The sequence below is a fragment of the Palaemon carinicauda genome, chromosome 14 (assembly GCF_036898095.1).
Source record: "Palaemon carinicauda isolate YSFRI2023 chromosome 14, ASM3689809v2, whole genome shotgun sequence".
NCBI lineage: Eukaryota > Metazoa > Arthropoda > Malacostraca > Decapoda > Palaemonidae > Palaemon > Palaemon carinicauda.
The window spans coordinates 111,605,174-111,625,837 of record NC_090738.1 but is presented as its reverse complement, the minus strand read 5'-3'; the positions used below and the strand labels follow the sequence as shown (position 1 = coordinate 111,625,837).

General features: G+C 44.6%; 1 protein-coding gene across 2 annotated transcripts in view; it reads right to left on the bottom strand.

The window, feature by feature from the left end:
- The window catches only part of LOC137653617 (SH3 domain-binding glutamic acid-rich protein homolog), a 68,280-nt gene that overhangs the window by 18,483 nt on the left and 29,133 nt on the right, over positions 1-20,664 (bottom strand). The window contains exons 3-4 of one of the 2 annotated variants that reach the window (XM_068387173.1): positions 10,014-10,079; positions 6,318-6,372 (exon numbers count right to left, since the gene is read on the bottom strand). In XM_068387173.1, coding sequence (XP_068243274.1) covers positions 6,318-6,372; positions 10,014-10,079 — 121 coding nt within the window. The remainder of the gene's footprint in view (positions 1-6,317; positions 6,373-10,013; positions 10,080-20,664) is intronic. The other variant, XM_068387174.1, reaches the window with a different exon arrangement.

Genomic DNA, 20,664 nt, shown 5'->3' with positions numbered 1-20,664 from the left:
ATTTTGGAATTCCCCCTTGACTATTTCTACAATTCAAGATGTCTGACCAGTCTCAAGCCCCTAAGTACAGGCAGTGTAGTGTTAGGGCTTGTACTAGGCGTCTTCCGAAGGCCTCCATAGATCCTCACACCGTTTGTTCCAATTGTAGGGGTAAATCCTGTCAATTGGAAGATCGATGTGAGGAATGCGCTGGGCTTTCGGAATTCGATTTTAACGAATTCCTTAAAAATGCACGTAGGCTAGAGAAGGATAGGATCAGGAGGAGTTCTTCTCGCTCTTTTGATTTTTCCTCTCCCCATGCCCCTCAACCTATTCCTTCCCCTGTAGTGGTGACTCCCGACCCTGCTACTAGTGCTCAGCCCTCCTTGGCGGATATGATGCGTGCCATTCAGGCTCTTGGTGACAGAGTGGAGTCATTGGCTAATGACCGTAATCAGCTTTTGGCAGATGTCAAAGAGCTGAAAGCGCAAAGTGCAGTGGGAAGTGTTGTTAGTGCAAGTAAAGTGAAAAGTGTCAGTGTCAGTGTTGCGCATGAGGGTACATCTGTTCGTGCCAGTCGTCCTCCCAGTCCGGGACCTCTTGCAAGCTCCCAAGCCCAGGGGAGAAGCAATGTCGAAGGACCAAAGGGTTCGGCAGGCCTTGATCAGCGTACGGATGTACCCTCAGTGGTTGCGGACGTATCTGTCAGAGATCGTCCCATCCACAAACAGACGAATGAGCCCTATCATTCCTCGTCTGTGGAAGAAGTTTCAAGGAAGAAACGATGGACCAAGGTCTCACGACCTCTCAAGCGTAAGGTCCCTTCCGAGCGAGTCCAACGGCCCAGGTGTAGCCACTGGGTCAGTTCGGACTCGCCGCAGTCTTTCGAAGACTGCACACCTCCCAAGAGAGGTAGAGTGGTTCCACAACAGGCTACTACTCCGTCTGTTGCCGCACCAACCACGGTAGACCCTAAGTGGTCCATGCTGCAGACTATGCAGTCTCAGCTTGCTGCGTTCATGCAAGAGTATCATGCTGAGAAGGTTGACACTGCACCTGTTAACCTACAACCTGCCACGGTTGTGCGCTCAGCAGATACTGCGGCTGCCTGCTCCCACACTCCACCTGTGAGAGCTCCACCACCGATGCGCAGTCCTCCCTGCCAGACGCATGTTCATGCTGCACCATCCGTTGACATGCGTGAGCTACCGCATCAGCAGTGGGAAGGTGCTGTAGAGCTGCCGTGTTTTGACACTATGCGGCATGCTCCGCAACCCATGCGGCATGCTCCGCATCCCATACGGCATGCTCCGCAACCCACGGCATTCCCTCCCACGCACCAGCACTCTGCTTTTGTTGTTGCCAGCTCGCAGACTGACCAGCAGCGGCATGATGTTGGATCCGCAGCAGCTACGCATGTACCCGTGCTGCCGGATTCAGCCGTTCAGCTTTCTGCTCCACCTTTGCCACTTCCTACTCAGCTTTCGGATGATGGAGTATCGGATGACGAAGCTGCACATTTGGATGAACCGCACTCCGACTTAGAAGGGCCCAAGTCTACGCCTCCCTCCTTAGACTTTCGTAAAGTCCTTGCCTTGTTCAGGGACTTGTATCCGGAACAGTTTGTGTCTGCAACCCCTCGCTCTCCTCCCTCCGAGTTTGCTCTGGGCATGCAGTCTGCTGCTCCTGCCTTCACCAAGCTTGTTCTCGCACGCTCATCCAAGAGAGCTTTGAGGGTTATGGGAGAGTGGTTGCAGTCCAAGAAGCAACTGGGAAAGACTGCTTTCATCTTTCCGCCTACCAAGCTTGCTTCCAAATCTAGCGTCTGGTATGCCACGGGAGAGGAACCCGGCTTGGGAGTTCCTGCCTCTGCCCAGGGGGACTTCTCAAGTCTGGTTGACTCTCCCCGCAGGCTGGCTATGAGACGATCTAAGATTTACTGGTCCTTTTCTGACATGGATCATCTGTTGAAGGGAGTCTTTCGTGCTTTTGAGATCTTCAACTTCCTTGATTGGTGTTTGGGAGCGTTAAGCAGAAAGACTTCCCCTTCGGATAAGGACTCTGCCATGCTTATCATGTCTAGCATGGACAAAGCCATTCGGGATGGGTCTGGTGAGCTTGCGGCTTCGTACGTGTCGGGAGTGCTTAAGAAGAGAGAACATCTTTGCTCCTTCTTGTCGTCTGGGATCACTCCTTGCCAGAAGTCGGAGTTGTTGTTTGCTCCTCTCTCCAAGTGTCTGTTTCCGGAGGAGCTGATCAAGGGGATGGCTGCCTCGCTGATCCAGAAGGATACCCATGACCTGATGGCATCTTCCGCACGTAAGGCTAAAGCTTTACCTTCCGTGCCTAGACCTTTCCGTTCTGCAGCAGTGGACACACCAGCAACTAGGTTCATCCCGCCCTTTCGTGGCAGAACCTCCAGCAGAGGAGGTACCCGTGCCGACAGTCACCGTGGCAAATCCAAGAAGGGTTCCAAGTCCGCAAAAGGCAGGATCTGACTGCCTTCCTCTCCAGACAGCAGTGGGAGCCAGGCTCAAGAACTTCTGGCAAGCTTGGGAGAGCAGAGGTGCTGACGCTCAGTCTGTGAAGTTGCTAAGGGAGGGGTACAGAATTCCGTTCTGCCGCAGTCCCCCTCTAGCAACATCTCCCATCAACCTCTCTCCCAACTACAAGGAGAAGGACAAGAGGCTAGCGTTGCAACAAGAGGTGTCGCTCTTGCTACAAAAGGGAGCGGTAGTCATAGTCCGGGACCATCAATCCCCGGGCTTCTACAACCGTCTCTTCCTGGTAGCGAAGAAGACAGGAGGTTGGAGACCGGTGCTGGACGTCAGTGCTCTCAATGCTTTTGTCACCAAGCAGACGTTCACGATGGAGACGACGAAGTCGGTCCTAGCAGCGGTCAGGAAGGAAGACTGGATGGTCTCGTTAGACCTGAAAGACGCGTACTTTCACGTCCCCATCCATCCAGACTCCCAACCTTTCCTAAAGTTCGTCTTTGGAAAGGTTGTGTACCAGTTCCAAGCCCTGTGTTTTGGCCTAAGCACGGCACCTCTTGTGTTTACCAAACTGATGAGGAATATTGCCAAATTCCTTCACTTGGCAGACATCAGAGCCTCCCTCTATTTGGACGACTGGCTTTTAAGAGCTCCGTCAAGTCGTCGCTGTCTGGAGAATCTCAGATGGACTATGGATCTGACCAAGGAATTGGGCCTCCTGGTCAATATAGAGAAGTCCCAACTCGTCCCATCCCAGACCATTGTCTATCTAGGTATGGAGATTCAGAGTCAAGCTTTTCGGGCTTTTCCGTCGGCCCCAAGGATCAATCAAGCCCTAGAATGCATCCAGAGCATGCTGAGAAGGAACCGATGTTCAGTCAGGCAGTGGATGAGTCTAACAGGGACACTTTCATCGCTGGCCCAGTTCATCGAGTTAGGGAGACTCCACCTCCGCCCCCTTCAGTATCATCTAGCTGCTCACTGGAGAAAGGACATGACGCTAGAGGCGGTCTCAGTGCCTATTTCCGAAGAGATGAGGTCTACACTGACGTGGTGGAAGAACAGCATTCTTCTCAAGGAAGGTCTACCATTGGCTGTTCAGACCCCCGACCACCGTCTCTTCTCGGACGCATCGGACACGGGCTGGGGTGCGACACTGGACGGACAGGAATGCTCGGGCACGTGGAATCAGGAGCAAAGGACACTTCACATCAACTGCAAGGAGCTTTTGGCAGTTCATCTGGCCTTGATAAACTTCAAGTCCCTCCAGCTAAGCAAGGTGGTGGAGGTGAACTCCGACAACAGCACAGCCTTGGCTTACATCTCCAAGCAAGGAGGGACTCATTCGAGGAAGTTGTTCGAGATCGCAAGGGACCTCCTCATTTGGTCAAAAGATCGAAAGATTTCGCTGGTAACGAGGTTCATTCAGGGCGACATGAATGTCATGGCAGATCGCCTCAGCCGGAAGGGTCAGGTCATCCCCACAGAGTGGACCCTTCACAAGAATGTTTGCAGCAGACTATGGGCCCTGTGGGGTCAGCCCACCATAGATCTATTCGCTACCTCGATGACCAAGAGGCTCCCGATGTATTGTTCTCCGATTCCAGACCCAGCAGCAGTTCACGTGGATGCCTTTCTGCTGGATTGGTCCCATCTAGACCTGTATGCGTTCCCTCCGTTCAAGATTGTCAACAGGGTACTTCAGAAGTTCGCCTCTCACGAAGGGACACGGTTGACGTTGGTTGCTCCCCTCTGGCCCGCGAGAGAATGGTTCACCGAGGTACTGCAATGGCTAGTGGACGTTCCCAGGACTCTTCCTCTAAGAGTGGACCTTCTGCGTCAGCCTCACGTAAAGAAGGTACACCCAAGCCTCCACGCTCTTCGTCTGACTGCCTTCAGACTATCGAAAGACTCTCAAGAGCTAGAGGCTTTTCGAAGGAGGCAGCCAGAGCGATTGCCAGAGCAAGGAGGACATCCACTCTCAGAGTCTATCAGTCAAAATGGGAAGTCTTCCGAAGCTGGTGCAAGGCGAATGCAGTTTCCTCAACCAGTACCTCTGTAACACAGATAGCTGACTTCCTGTTACATCTAAGGAATGTAAGATCCCTATCAGCTCCTACGATCAAGGGTTACAGAAGCATGTTGGCAGCGGTCTTCCGCCACAGAGGCTTGGATCTTTCCACCAACAAAGATCTACAGGACCTCCTTAGGTCTTTTGAGACCTCAAAGGAACGTCGGTTGTCCACACCAGGCTGGAACCTAGACGTGGTTTTAAGGTTCCTGATGTCATCAAGATTCGAACCGCTTCAATCAGCCTCTTTTAAGGATCTCACATTAAAGACTCTTTTCCTCGTTTGCTTAGCAACAGCTAAAAGAGTCAGTGAGATCCACGCCTTCAGTAGGAACATAGGTTTTACATCTGAAACGGCTACGTGTTCCTTGCAGCTCGGTTTTTTGGCTAAAAACGAGCTTCCTTCTCGTCCTTGGCCCAAGTCGTTCGAGATCCCAAGCCTGTCCAACTTGGTGGGGAACGAACTAGAGAGAGTACTTTGCCCAGTAAGAGCTCTTAAGTACTATTTAAGACGGACAAAGCCATTACGAGGACAATCAGAAGCTTTATGGTGTTCTATCAAGAAACCTGCTTTACCGATGTCTAAGAACGCAGTTTCTTACTACATCAGGCTTCTGATTAGAGAGGCCCATTCTCATCTGAAGGAAGAAGACCTTGCTTTGCTGAAGGTAAGGACACATGAAGTTAGGGCTGTCGCTACTTCAGTGGCCTTCAAACAGAACCGTTCTCTGCAGAGTGTTATGGATGCAACCTATTGGAGAAGCAAGTCAGTGTTCGCATCATTTTATCTCAAAGATGTCCAGTCTCTTTACGAGAACTGCTACACCCTGGGACCATTCGTAGCAGCGAGTGCAGTAGTAGGTGAGGGCTCAGCCACTACATTCCCATAATCCCATAACCTTTCTTAATCTTTCTCTTGAAATGCTTTTTATTGTTGTTTTTTGGGTTGTACGGAAGGCTAAGAAGCCTTCCGCATCCTGGTTGATTTGGCGGGTGGTCAAATTCTTTCTTGAGAAGCGCCTAGATTAGAGGTTGTGATGTGGTCCTTTAGTATGGGTTGCAGCCCTTCATACTTCAGCACCTAGGAGTCGCTCAGCATCCTAAGAGGACCGCTAGGCTCAGTAAGGAAGACGTACTTAAAAAAGGCAGAGTAATGGTTCAAGTCGACTTCCTTACCAGGTACTTATTTATTTTATGTTTGTTATTTTGAATAACTGCTAAAATGAAATACGGGATACTTAGCTTCTAATGTTAACATGTATGCTGGTCTCCACCCACCACCCTGGGTGTGAATCAGCTACATGATCATCGGGTAAGATTAATATTGAAAAATGTTATTTTCATTAGTAAAATAAATTTTTGAATATACTTACCCGATGATCATGAATTTAAGGACCCTCCCTTCCTCCCCATAGAGAACCAGTGGACCGAGGAGAAAATTGAGTTCTTGTTGACAAGAAGTACTTGAGTACCTGCTCACAGATGGCGCTGTTGTGTACACCCCCACCTGTATAGCGATCGCTGGCGTATCCCGACCTTAGATTTCTGTCGGGCAACGGAGTTGACAGCTACATGATCATCGGGTAAGTATATTCAAAAATTTATTTTACTAATGAAAATAACATATTTACTATAGTAATTGCTTTACTACTAAATATATAGACACCATGGATAGATTAGAAAAAGATTTTATTGCATATTCACAAGTCCGTAGTCTTTCAAGGATGCGAGAAAGATCTAGATATGTGAAGAATAATGGAAGAAATAAATACCTTCAATTGCAGTTTCAGCAGGAGTAATCACAGACACTGGTGGGACTTCATTAACCTAGAAATTACAAAGTAGTCATTATTTCATTTGAAAACAGTACCATACATATAAAAGTTGAGCAAAAGGTCCTTTGAAATAAGGTTGATATTTGGAGATTTACAATTTTGTCTTCATAATTAACATTAGTTTTTCCCACTTATTGTAACCTTGCGCAGAATTGTCTCCCAGGCCTAGCACCCTGCTCTTTGACCCAAATTCCATATAATGTATCTGTTGCTTTGGGGACTGAAGCCACAATTGGTTGTAATACTGTATGCTTTTATGTGTAATCATTATGTATGATGACAATGAAAACTTTTCCTTTAATTAAAGCATTTGAAAAAAAATTTATTTGCAGAAAATTCTCAAGGGGTACTTTTATTTCACTTTCATAGGACTGTACTTTTGATGTCATTAACTAGTTTTAACAATCTATTATGCCTCCCAAATGAGAAGACAGTTGACAGTTTTTTGTTGTTCCTCTTTGAATTAATCATTGCTATTGACTTTACATTGATTCTTACACAAGACATCTTTTCTGCACATTATTACCCTCTTGAATGTTGTTGCCATTTCTATATTTTCTTCTCCCCTATTAGCTACATATAGCATATAGTATACTGTGCTGTAAAATTAATATACTGCACCTGACAAGGTGGGTGAAAGAGAATTAGCCCATAGTCTTCCCTCATCTGCGTATTTGCTATTTGTGGTTTCATTAGTACACGGTCAGCTAAATACTACCATTGATAAAAAATATATGTGGAAATTAATTTATATGCTGTTTAAACTGCTTGGTAAAAATCTCAAGTCAAGTGCCATTTCTGCTCACCACCCCCCCAACTAAAACGGCAGTTGCCCACATGCGAGTGTTTTGTCATCTGTTGTGTCCAGCATCAGCGTTTCTCAGCAATTGTTTCATAAGATCGTTTATGTGTGTTACAAAGGAGATTTTGACACATTAGCAGTGATTGAGATAACATAGTCTCTAAATTTGTTCTGAGAGATTTGAGTCTCCGAGTCACACCCAAGAGGATCTGTTGTGTGTTGCTTCTTGCAGATTAGGTAAAAATTTGTGATTTGGTAGAAAAGTTAAGAAAACTTGTTTGGGGAAAGCTTCCTGAAATTGAAAGTGATCCAGGTGATTCATCTGGTGTTTTGTTAGAGGATGAGTGACAGAAAACATTTTCATTAGGCCAGAACTATCATCCACTACTTCTTCAGTGTAGGCTTTGTATGATCATCATTTTCATAATCATTATGGATCATTGCAATAATGAGAATTTTTTGAAGGATTTTATTCATGTATATACTATAAACCTTCTGTAATAATGCATTAGAATGAGTGATATTTGGTATTTGTAACAGATTAAATCTTTTTTCAGTCATTTTTATGAAGCAATTTAACTGAATTCAAGAAAATAGGGTTTTGTATGGCCTTTTATAAAAAAAAAAATGTTTGACCTCTTAGGTTCCACTGTACAGTATATGTACAGTACAGTATACTGTATATCTTAATCCATCGCATAGTGTTTCTACACTTTTCATACATGCATTCTGCCATAAACTCGCACTATTGAGTGCAAGCCTTTGTTCATCTGTACCTGGAGAGAATGTAGAAAGTGAATATGACTGGATGTACTGCGAAATTATAATCCAATTTTCAGTTTAACTTGATAAAATGGTATAAATTTTGGGGTTAGGCTGCAGTGAGGTAAAAGGGAAACCCTTGAGTTCAGGCTCTATTGAATCTGTCACAGTACCTCCAATGTTTGATCCATCTGCTAACTGCTGATACGTCAACCACTGAAACCATTACTAAAACTGAAGACATTGTTTCTCACCCATCAACCAAGGTGCCTCTATTTGATTGCTTACTTTGTTTCAGTATGAATGTTCTGTCATGTATCGCAGCCATTTTCGGGCTCCCATTTAGCATATATTGTATATATAATCATCATCATCAGCATCACCCGTCACTTGTTCACTGCAGGACGAAGCCCTCAGACATTCCTGTTGTGTCTGTTTATGTTCTTCCTATGCCAATCAATACCCGCAAATTATCTTAGACGTTGTTTCTTCTCTTCCTTCCCTGCTTCTCTATGGATGCATTCTGTTACTCTTAATGTTCATCTATTATCTGTCATTCTCCTCATATGCCTTGCCCACCTTTATTTCTTTTTCTTACATGTTAGAATATCCTCTACTATACTGTAGTTTGCTCTCGTATCCATGCTGCTCTTTTTTTGTCTGCTGTCAATGAGTTGACCTAAGGAAGTTGGGCTTCCTTAGATATTCCAGGTAAGCTCTCCATTACCTGAGGGAGTTAGTCGCTGGGGTTACTTTTTTCCAGCTCCCCCTGTGCTACTTGTGCTCAAGTGTTTACGGTGACACCAGTGGTGATGGGCGGGATGGTTCCCCTAGTGTTAGGGAATTTTATAGCACTAGAAGATGGGTAAGTTTTGGTTGCTTCCGGCATTGCAGGGAAGGTGCTAGTGTTGGGAGCAGGGCCCTGCGGGGCTTTGAGGGCCAAGGTTTTCAAGGTAAACGCTACCCTTGTCTCTAATTTTTACTTGGTCCCGTTTATCCTCTCCTCTTCCTCTTTGGCAGTTGCCCCGACTCTTATGCTAGGGCATCCGGGGCTGTTGCCCTCCCTCGGTGTCAATGACTTTTTGATGTGTAATCAGATGGTTTTTGCAGTGTAGAAGAAAGTGTAGATAGGGCATACACTACTACTTTATTTGTATGGACATTTCTTGCTTCATGTTCTTGTAAAGTGCAAGTGACCATAGTCCTTATGATATCAAAAGACAAGAAATTGGAGCATATTTACCATTGATTATTGATTATACTATCAGTGTCCAGATATTTTTTTTCCTTCCATTTACAGAGTACATTTACTTTTGCTTTCCTAAGGTGTTTTGATTTATATACATCAAAAATCTAACTCAATATTGCATTAAAATTATAAATCCTTTAAATAGTGCCGAATCAGTACATCATATATTGTCTCTTGTTATCATAATTAACACTAGATCATTACAATGGTAATACTGTACAGTATTATACTACTAAGTAAAGCTGAAAATAGTTGTACACCATGCGAAAGCAATTATTCATCTAAATTTTAAAAAATGGTTGATTTCCAACACTCTCGGTCACCCAAAGTTAGGTTGGGAAGTTCAAGTTAAGATGTGTATCTGCTGAATTACAGTATGCACAATCAATCTGCAGTTTTACCCTGTACAGTACTCTTGTTATTTAATCAAACTAAACCCTGAACAATAAGCTTCCTTATCTAAGAAAACACTTAGTATCCTGTATACTAATGATCTTAACTTACTATACCCAGTTTGGCAAAGTGCATGCTGTAATTTTAAAGAATTTACTACTTGGCTATTTTCCTTTGAATATTTTGTACACAATGTCATATCTTTGAATGAACACATTTTGATGACAGACACTGGAAGAATATCATAAATATAATGTAGACTATATACAAGTAAGTACATCTATTTCAAGCTCTATCAAATACATACAGGAATGACACAAATTTAGGAAGGTAATAAATTTATACTGTAATTAATAATGCCTGGTTAACCTGACTGTGACACAGGTATGAAATGTAACTAATAGTAAGTATTTATAACACCACTCACTTCTTCCAAAGTTTTTTCTTCTGTTTCCTTTGGTTCATCAGCCGCTGGATGCTTCTCCTGTGAAGCCTGGATTAGTAAAAAAATAAAGAGAGGATTTTCAAGCATTTTATTTCTATATAAGGTTTAACCCATTAATCATGTTTACCGGTATCTAAATTGTACTATAGAAAACAGGTACAGTATTAGGTACACTAAAAGCTATACAGGTATTCATAAATCATTTAATGATTATATTTATCTCTATGCAGAATCAGCCTTTTTTTTATTTTTATTACAAGCACTTCATTTAATAATTCAATAGTCTTAAGAAGGTGCAATGTATTGAGTAAGCTATTTATGTTATTACAGAGAGCATTTAATGATCTCTAATAAGTGCCTTAAAAAGTTTGGATTTTTTAATTACATGTCTGTAAAATAATGTTTTTGAAAGTCAAAAGGTGCTCGTTAAAAGATTTTAATAATTCTCTAAAGATCTGCACCATTGTTCCAAGATATCTTAACCATTTACGATTTTTGGCCATTAATCATATTTGAAAATATCTTACTTATAAAATAATTAATATTTTTAGTTGCCTATTAGAATCTTTATATCACTGCTATGCTACAAATATATTCTGTATAGTAAGAGACCTTTTTGTTTATCTTTCATTAATCAATCTGACTGTTTAAAGGCTTCAATTCAGATTCGTTGTAATAATCTTTGTGACTTGAAATACAGTATTGGGACTCCCATCATATAAACCTAATAAAAATTAATTCATTTAGTAGTGCCCAAAATTCAATCATTGCTACTCATTTTAATGCCTCAATACTTATATAGGAAATTACTGTTTGTGACCATAATGTCTTAATCAAGTTGGTTCAAGATGTAACAGTGATGCTTTAGTGAATATTCATCTTTAGATTTTATTACAACCTTCCAAATTTCTTTTCCTTGGGTCACTCAGTTCTTATTATAAAATTCATGTTCAGGAAATATGGATTTTTCAATATTAAACTTACCCGATGATCATATAGCTGTCAGCTCTGCTGCCCGACAGAAAAACCTACGGGCGGAATACGCCAACGATCGCTATACAGGTGGGGGTGTACATCAACAGCGCCATCTGTCAAGTAGGTACTCAAGTACTCGATGTCAACAAAGAACCAATTTTCTCTCTGTCGTGCCACTGGCAAGACCTACTAAATACGCTGTTACTAACTGGTTTTGTTTTCACAACTATTTGGTGAAGTACACTATTTCAGTTTTGAGCTTTCGCTATGCAGGGGTTTTATCTTCATTTCAAAACTTGAACTCGTTTTGGATAGATTTAATTATGGTGACAAAGAGAGTATGGACTCTCTTTCACTTTTAAATGGCCGACCCTTCCCTTAGACGGAAGTGTGTTTAGGTTTTTAGTAATTTTGCTTAACACGTTATAGATCTATATTTTTCAATATTAAACTTACCCGATAATCATGTAGCTGTCAACTCCGTTGCCCGACAGAATTCTATGGAGGGATACGCCAGCTATCACAATACTAGAAGGGGGTGTAATTACCAGCGCCACCTGTGGCCAGGTACTCAAGTACTTCTTGTTGACACCTCCTCAATTATTCCTCTGTCGTGCTTCCGGCAAGACGTTCTGGGATACGCTTATGTTCTTGGAGTATTTTCACGACTTTGGTGAAGTATTTCTCTTTGATTTCGGCTGTCGCTTTACTGGAAACTTCTATATTAGCTTAGTTAGCTTTTGGAATTAATTTGATTAATTATGGTGACGAAGAGAGTATGAACTCTCTTTCACCTTTCAATGGCCGACCCTTCCCTTAGACGGAAGTGTTGGTGTCTAAGAGAGTATAGACTCTCTTTCTTAATTTTGCTTAACAAAAGTTATAGATTTATTTTATATCTCTCCGCCTCTTATAGGCCTCTTCGATTAACTTCCTTTTATTATAAACTTATTAAAATTAATTTTTATATTTGTTTATTTTCGACCTTCCTAATAGTAGGCGGTCTTTTCTTGGTACCGAAGTTAATTAACATTGAGCCCGTCATTTCGGTTTTACCTGTTAACATATTATGCTATTTTAATGTCTTTGAAAGAATTTCTTTGATAGTCTAGTACTGTTTTCAAAGTTGAACTAACGTTTTGTTGTCTCTGCAGTTGTTGACGTTCAGAACGTTCAACTTGCACTCTATCGTTACGATAGAGATAGACTTTTCACGGTTTCACGTTGCAGTAAGAGTAACCGTGTCTAGCGTTTTGTTCATTCTTTCTTAACTTAATGGTTTTGATCCTAATTAAGGAACTTTTCATTTTGGGAAATATTTCAGTTTTTTCCTTTAACAATAATATGTTTTAACGATATATATGATTGGGCTCTTCTCTCAGGTTCTAAGTCAAGAGAGAGAGAGAGAGAGAGAGAGATAGAGACGGAGGGAGAAAGAGGAGGATAAACGTTTCATTCAAGCCTGCCAGGCGTACGAGTAACGTTGTTATCGTCTTTGCTCTTCTCCCTAGTCTCTTTAGGGGAAGAAAGTAAACGTTTCTAGAGTGATCTAGTGTTTAGTCTCTTTCCAGCCACTGAATTATTATCTTTCATTAGATTTTCCTGTTACATTGTAATTCTGTTTTCGCAATTACTAACTTTTGAGAAAGGATAGAATTGCGTGTTTCAGGTACAAACCACTTAAAGTTTCGAGTTCAGTGAAATAAGTGCAAACAGAAAATCAAAGTGATAAGTGATTAGCGCAAAGTGTGTCAGTGTTGTGTGTGAGGGTACTTCTGTGCGCGCCAGTCGTCCTCCCAGTCCGGGACCTCTTGCAAGCTCCCAAGCCCAGGGGAGAAGCAATGTCGAAGGGCATAAGGGTTCAGCAGGCCTTGATCGGCGCACAGAAGTATCCTCGGTGGTTGTGGGCGTGTCTTACCGAGACCGTCACTCCCACCCGCAGACGATTGAGCCCTTATTTTGCTCGTCTGCAGAAGAAATTTAGGGGAGAAAACGCTGGTCTCAGGTCTCAAGACCTCTTAAACGTAAAGTCCAGACCTATGCCAGACGTACGAAGTTAGAGTTCAACAACCCGGATGCAGTCATTGGGTTAGCTCTGACTCTCCTCAGTCATCAGTTGAATGCACTCCGCCTAAGAGGAGTAAGGTTCTGCCGCAACAGATCACTGCTGTTAAGGCTTTACCTCAGCAGACCTTAGTGTCTGCCGACCCCAAGTTGACTTTACTGCAGTCCATGCAGTCACAACTTTCGGTCTTGATGCGTGAGTGTCGGGCTGAGAGTGTTGTGCCTCCGCCTCTGCCTACACTCCCTCCGCCGCCTGCGCTCGCTCCGCCTGATCGCAGTACCACCTGCCAGGCGTATGATGTTGAGCCACGTTCTGAGTTTGCTGTTCCCAGTGGTGTTCAGCCTCCGCCTTCTTTAAGGCAACCTTTACAATGGGATCAGGAGGATTATACCTCTCTTCCTCCGCCTCCACTTGCTGCTCCACCAGTGATGCAACACTCGGTTGAGGTACAACAACCTCTCCCGTCCTTGAGTCAGTCTCCTCAGCTCTCGCTGCAGCGAGCTCAACTCTCCACAAGGCAAGCACCACTACACCTTAGCCTTGCGCCTCAGGAGCCTCAGCTTGCGAGACATTTACCTTGTTCTGCGCAGCCTCTACCTCATAGCGCTCCGCTCACACCACAGGAACAGGAACTTGCTACTCCGCTTCCACCAACCGCTCAGCAAGCGCAACCCTTGGGTTCAGCCACTCATGCCAGGAGTCAGCCTCCTCCACCCATGCGCCTACCTTCTGCTACTTCCTTTGATCAGCCTTTGCAGTCTGAGCCTCAGGTGTTCCCTCAACAGAGTCTTGAAGAGGAAACCACAACTATTGTTGTTCCAGCTCGTTCTGACTCTGCTGTTCAACATATCTTACCTCCATTTTCAAACCTTATGATAATGGAGGTTATTTGTATTACTTATAAAAATATATTTGTATTCCTTGCAATATATTTTTAACAATATCGCAGAATATGGCAAAAATATGAATCATGAGTTATGAATGTAAGGTAAATATTATGTTGATATTTAAACCCCATGCAAGCATGCATAAAGCACTCTAGCACTGGTCATGGAATTTCTGAGAAATGTTAAACGCCATGCACACGCTCTGCTTACCTTACAGCATGCTCTACATACAGCATGCTCTGCTTACAGCATGCTCTGCATACTACATGCTCTGCATACAGCATGCTCTGCATTCAGCATGCTCTGCATACAACATGCTCTTCATACAGCATGCTCTGCATACAACATGCTCTGCATACAACATGCTCTGCATACAGCATGCTCTGCTTTCAGCATGCTCTGCATACAACATGCTCTGCATACAGCATGCTCTGCATTCAGCATGCTCTGCATACAACATGCTCTACATACAGCATGCTCTGCATACAGCATACTCTGCATACAACATGCTCTGCATACCTTACCGCATGCTTCTCAGTCACACATCTTTGGTTGTTGCCAACTCACTAGACTGTCAAGCAGTTTCATAACGTTGCCTTCTAGTCTGCTGCTTTTGCACCAGTGAACCCTCACTGAGAGAACTTAGCTTTTCTAGGATATGGTCCCTGTAGATGAGAAAGTTCTTTTCTCCCTCCTTCTGATATTCCCTTGAGGACTCTGTCATTTGGAGGGAGCCTTTAGCTGCATAGCCTCTTATGGTCTTTTATTTAAGCATAACATGCTTCCAGGGAAGGTAATGGTTCCACTTCAGTCGCTAATCCCGTCTGTTACCACACCTGCTCCCATAGACCTTGAGCTGTGTTGCAAGACATGCAGTCCAAGCTTAGTCCTTGTTAGAGGATTTTTTGTTTACGGAGTCAATGTGTCACGGGGAAGACGTTCAACAACCAACAGAGGTGACTTGTTGTGACGCAGTGCGGCAACCTCAGCAACCCGATAAGGAGTTGTCTGTACGACCCAGACAGTCTAGACAGATTCGGGTTGTCGCTGTACTTCCTCGCTTGCCCATGATTGACAGTTCACAGACTGTGCAGCAGTACCATGATCTTGTGTCCGGCTCCGTCAGACGACTGGCTTTTAAGAGCTCCCACAAGTCGTTGCTGTCTGGAGATTTTCAAATGGACTATGGATCTGACCAAGGAACTGGGCCTCCTGGTCAATTTTGAGGAGTCTCAGCTCGTTCCATCCCAGACCATTGTCTCCTTGGGTATGGATCTTCAGAGTCGAGCTTTTCGGACTTTTCCGTCGGCCCCAAGGATCTTCCAAGCCCTAGAATGCATCCAGAGCATGCTGAGAAGGAACCGATGCTCAGTCAGGTAGTGGATGAGTCTAACAGGGACACTTTCATCGCTGGCCCTGTTCATCGTGTTAGGGAGACTCCACCTCCCCCCCCCCTTCAGTATCATCTAGCTGCTCACTGGATAAAGGACATGACGCTAGAGACGGTCTCAGTTCCTGTTTCCGAAGAGAGGAGGTCTTCTCTCGCGTGGTGTAAGAACAGCTTTCTTCTCAAGGAAGTCTACCCTTGGCTGTTCAGAAACACGACCGCCGTCTCCTCTCGGACGCATCAGACACGGGCTGGGGTGCGACTTTGGACGGACAAGAATGCTCGGGAACATGGAATCAGGAGCAAAGGACACTTCACATCAATTGCAAGGAGTTGTTGGCGGTTATTCTGGCCTTGATAAACTTCAAGTCCCTCCAGCTTAACAAAGTGGTGGAGGTGGACTCTGACAGCACCACAGCCCTGGCTTACATCTTCAAGCAGGGAGGGACTCTTTCGTGGAAGTTGTTCTAGATCGCAAGGGACCTACTCATCTGGTCTAAAGATCGAAAGCTAACTGGTAACGAGGTTCATTCAGGGCGGTATGAATGTCATGGCAGATCACCTCAGACGGAAGGGTCAGGTCATCCCCACAGAGTGGACCCTTCTCAAGAATGTTTGCAACAGACTTTGGGCCCTGTGGGGTCAGCCAACCATAGATCTGTTCACTACCTCGATAACCTAGAGACTCCTGTTGTATTGTTCTCCGATTCCAGACCCAACAGCAGTTCACGTGGATGCTTTTCTGCTGGATTGGTTCCATCTCGACCTGTATGCATTCCCGCCGTTCTAGATTGTCAACAGGGTACTTCAGAAGTTCTCCTCTCACAAAGGGACACGGCTGACGTTGGTTGGCTCCGCTCTGGTCCGCGAGAGAATGGTTCTTAGAGGTACTGCAATGGCTGGTCGACATTCCCAGGACTCTTCCTCTAGGAGTGAACCTTCTAAGTCTACCTCACGTAAAGAAGGTACACCCAATCCTCCACGCTCTTCGTCTGACTGCCTTCAGACTTTCGAAAGACTCTCAAGAGCTAGGGGCTTTTCGAAGGAGGCAGCCAGAGCGATTGCCAAAAGCAAGGAGAACATCCACTCTCAGAATCTATCAGTCTCAAGGGGAAGTCTTCCGTAGCTGGTACAAGACCAATGCAGTTTCCTCAACCAGTACCACTGTAACCCAGATTGCTGACTTCCTGTTATATCTAAGGAAAGTAGGATCCCTTTCAGCTCCTACGATCAAGGGTTACAGAAGTATGTTGGCAGCGGTTTTCCGCCACAGAGGCTTGGATCTTTCCACCAACAAAGATCTACAGGACCTCCCTAGGTCTTTTGAGACCTCAAAGGAACGTCGGTTGTCCACTCCAGGCTGGAATCTAGACGTGGTCCTAAGGTTCCTTATGTCATCAAGATTTGAACCTCTCCAATCAGCCTCTTTTTAGGACCTCACATTAAAAACTCTTTTCCTCGTGTGCTTGACAACAGCTAAAAGAGTAAGTGAGATCCACGCCTTCAGCAGGATCATTGTTTTCACATCTGAAACGGCTACATGTTCCTTGCAGCTCGGTTTTTGCTAAACGAGCTTCCTTCACGTCCTTGGCCTAAGTCGTTCGAGATCCCAAGCCTGTCCAACTTGGTGGGGAATGATCTGAAGAGAGTACTTTGCCCAGTTAGAGCTCTTAGGTACTATCTAAAAAGGTCTTAACCTTTACAAGGACAATCAGAAGCCTTATAGTGTGCTATCAAGAAACCTTCTTTTCCAAGTTCTAAGAACTCAGTTTCTTACTATTCAGGCTTCTGATTAGAGAAAAACATTCTCATCTGAAGGAAGAAGACCTTGCTTTGCTGAAGGTAAGGACACATGAAGTGGGAGCTGTGGCTACTTCAGTGGCCTTCAAACAGAACCATTCTCTGCAGAGTGTTATGGATGCAACCTATTGGAGAAGCAAGTCAGTGTTCGCATCATTCTATCTCAAAGATGTCCAGTCTCTTTACGAGTACTGCTACACCCTGGGACCATTCGTAGCAACGAATGCAGTAGTAGGCGAGGGCTCAGCCACTACATTCCCATAATCCCATAACCTTTTAACCTTTCTCTTGAATACTTTTTATGGGTTGTACGGTCGGCTAAGAAGCCTTCCACATCCTTGTTGATTTGGCGGGTGGTCAATTCTTTCTTGAGAAGCGCCGAGGTTAAAGGTTGTGATGAGGTCCTTTAGTATGGGTTGCAGCCCTGTATACTTTAGCACCTTTGAGTTGATTCAGCCTCCCAAGAGGAACGCTGCGCTCAGTAAGGAAGACGATCTTATTAAAGGCAGAGTAACGGTTCAAGTCGACTTCCTTACCAGGTACTTATTATTTCATTGTTATTGTGGATAACTGATTATATGAAATACGGGATACTTAGCTATCCTTTAGTCTTGTACACTGGTTTTTCACCCACCCCCCTGGGTGTGAATCAGCTACATGATTATCAGGTAAGTTTAATATTGAAAAATGTTATTTTTATTAGTAAAATAAATTTTTGAATATACTTACCCGATAATCATGATTTAATCGACCCTCCCTTCCTCCCCATAGAGAACCAGTGGACCGAGGAATAATTGAGGAGGTGTCAACAAGAAGTACTTGAGTACCTGGCCACAGGTGGCGCTGGTAATTACACCCCCTTCTAGTATTGTGATAGCTGGCGTATCCCTCCATAGAATTCTGTCGGGCAACGGAGTTGACAGCTACATGATTATCGGGTAAGTATATTCAAAAATTTATTTTACTAATAAAAATAACATTTTATATCTCTCCGCCTTTATTAGGCCTCTTCGATTAACTTTCCTTTTATTATAAACATATAAAAATAAATTTTTATGTTTTGTTTATATGCGACCTTTCCTAATAGTAGGCGGTCCTAACTTGGAACCGAAGTTAATCAACGTTGAGCCCGTTATATCGTATTTAACCTTTAAAGAATTTAAAACTTTTTAAATTTAATGTTTTATGAAAGAATTTCTTTGATAGTCTCGTACTGTTTTCAAAGATGAACTAACGTTTAGTTTTTTAGTCTACGCAGTTGTTGACGTTCAGGACGTTCAACTTGCGCTCTATCGTTACGATAGAGAGAGAGTGTATCACGGTTTCACTTTGCAGTAAGAGTAAACCTATTCTAGCGTTTCGTTCATTCTTTCTTAGCTTAAATGGTTTAAATTCTAAATTAAAGGAACTTTTTTTTTGGAAAACCTTTCAGTTTTTTCCTTTAGCAAATCACATGTTTTGACGATATATAATTGGGCTCTTCTCTCAGGTGCGAAATCTAGAGAGAAAGAGAGAGATAGAGACGGAGGGAGAGAGAGGAGATAAAACGTTTCGTTCAAGCGGGTAACGTTGTTCTCGTTTTACTCTCCTCCCTAGTCGCTGTAGGGGAAGAAGGTAAAACGTTTCTAGGGTTTTATTCTTGTTCCCAGGCTATGTGCGGTGAGAGATTGTAAACGTAGTTTATTTGATCTAGTGTTTAGTCTCTTTCCCAGCCACTGAATTCTTTATCTTTATATATGTTTTCTGTTGCATTATACGACTGTTTTCGCAATTACTACCTTTTAATGAAGGGTAGGATTGCGTGTTTCAGGTATAAATCAGTAAAAGTTTCGATTTCAGTGAAATAAGTGCAAAACAGAAAATCAAAGTGATAAAGTGATATGCGCAAAGTGTTACAGTGTTGCGTCCGAGGGTTCGTCTGTTCGTGCCTGTCGTTCACCTAGTCCGGGACCTCTTGCAAGCTCCCAAGCCCAGGGGAGAAGTAATGTCGAACGACTTATGGGTTCCTCAGGCCTTGATCAGCGAACAGACGTTTTTCCCTCCGTGGTTTCGGGCGTATCTACCCAAGATCGCCCCACCCACACAAAGACGAGAGAGCCCATTTACTTCTCGTCTGCGGAAGAGGTTTCTCGTAAGAAACCTTGGACCAAGGTCTCGCAGCTTATTAAGTGCAAGTCGGTCCCTTCCGCGCAAGTCCAACGGCCCAGGTGTAGCCACTGGGTCAGTTCGGACTCGCTGCAGTCATCCGACGACTGCACACCTCCCAAGAGAGGCAAGGTGGTACCGCAACAGGCAGTAACTCCGTCTGTTGCCGCACCCGCTGTTTTAGACCCTCAGTCACAACGGACAGTAGCTCCGTCTGTTGCCGCTTTTGTAGACCCTGAGTGGTCTTTACTGCAGTCTATGCAGACTCAGTTAGCTGCGGTTATGCAGGAGTTTCGTGCGGAGAAGGTTAACGCTGCACCCGTTAGCCTACAACCTGCCACGGTTGTGCGCCCAGCTCACGCTGAGGCTGCCTGCTCCCACACTCCGGCTGCGGAGAGGTTGGCGCTGCACCCGTTAGCCTACAACCTGCCACGGTTGTGCGCCCAGCTCACGCTGAGGCTGCCCGCTCCCACACTCCGGCTGCGGAGAGGTTGGCGCAGCACCCGTTAGCCTACAACCTGCCACGGTTGTGCGCCCAGCAGACGCTGAGGCTGCCTGCTCCCACACTCCGGCTGTGAGAGCTCCTCCACCCATGCGCAGTCGACCCTGCCAGACGCATGCTGACTCCCACAGACGCACGGAGCACTCCGTTGCCGTGCGTGAGCTACCACAACAACAGGAGGGTGGAGTTTAGCTGCCGTGTTTTGACACGGTGCGTCAGCCTCCGCAACCCACTGTGGTTACCGCCTCTCACCCGCAGCAGACTAGTCAGTCAGGAGTTGAGGCTTCCCCACACAGCTTTGGTTGTTGCCAGCTCACAGACTGTCAAGCAGTTACATGACGTTGCCTTCTGGTCTGCTACTAATGCACCAGTGCTGTATGTCCTCACGCACCTGTTGTGGTTGACAGTTCAGTTTTTTGACAGTTCACAGACTGTCAAGCAGTTACATAACGTTGCCTTCTGGTCTGCTGCTAATGCACCAGTGCTGTATGTCCTCACGCACCTGTTGTGGTTGACAGTTCAGTTTTTGACAGTTCACAGACTGTCAAGCAGTTACATAACGTTGCCTTCTGGTCTGCTGCTTATGCACCAGTGAGACCCTCACTGAGATAACCTAGCTTTTCTCGGACAAGGTTCCTGTGGATGAGAAAGTGCTGTTCTCCCTCCTACTGATATTCCTTTGAGGACTCTGTCATTTGGAGAGGAGCCTTAAGCTGCTTAGCCTCCTATGGACTTTAATTAAAGCATAACAAGGCTTCCAGGGATGGTAAATGGTTCCGCTTCAGTCGCTAACCCCGTCTGTTGCCACACCTGCTCCCGTAGACCCTAATGGGCTTTGCTGCAAGACATGCAGTCCAAGCTTGTGTCCTTGA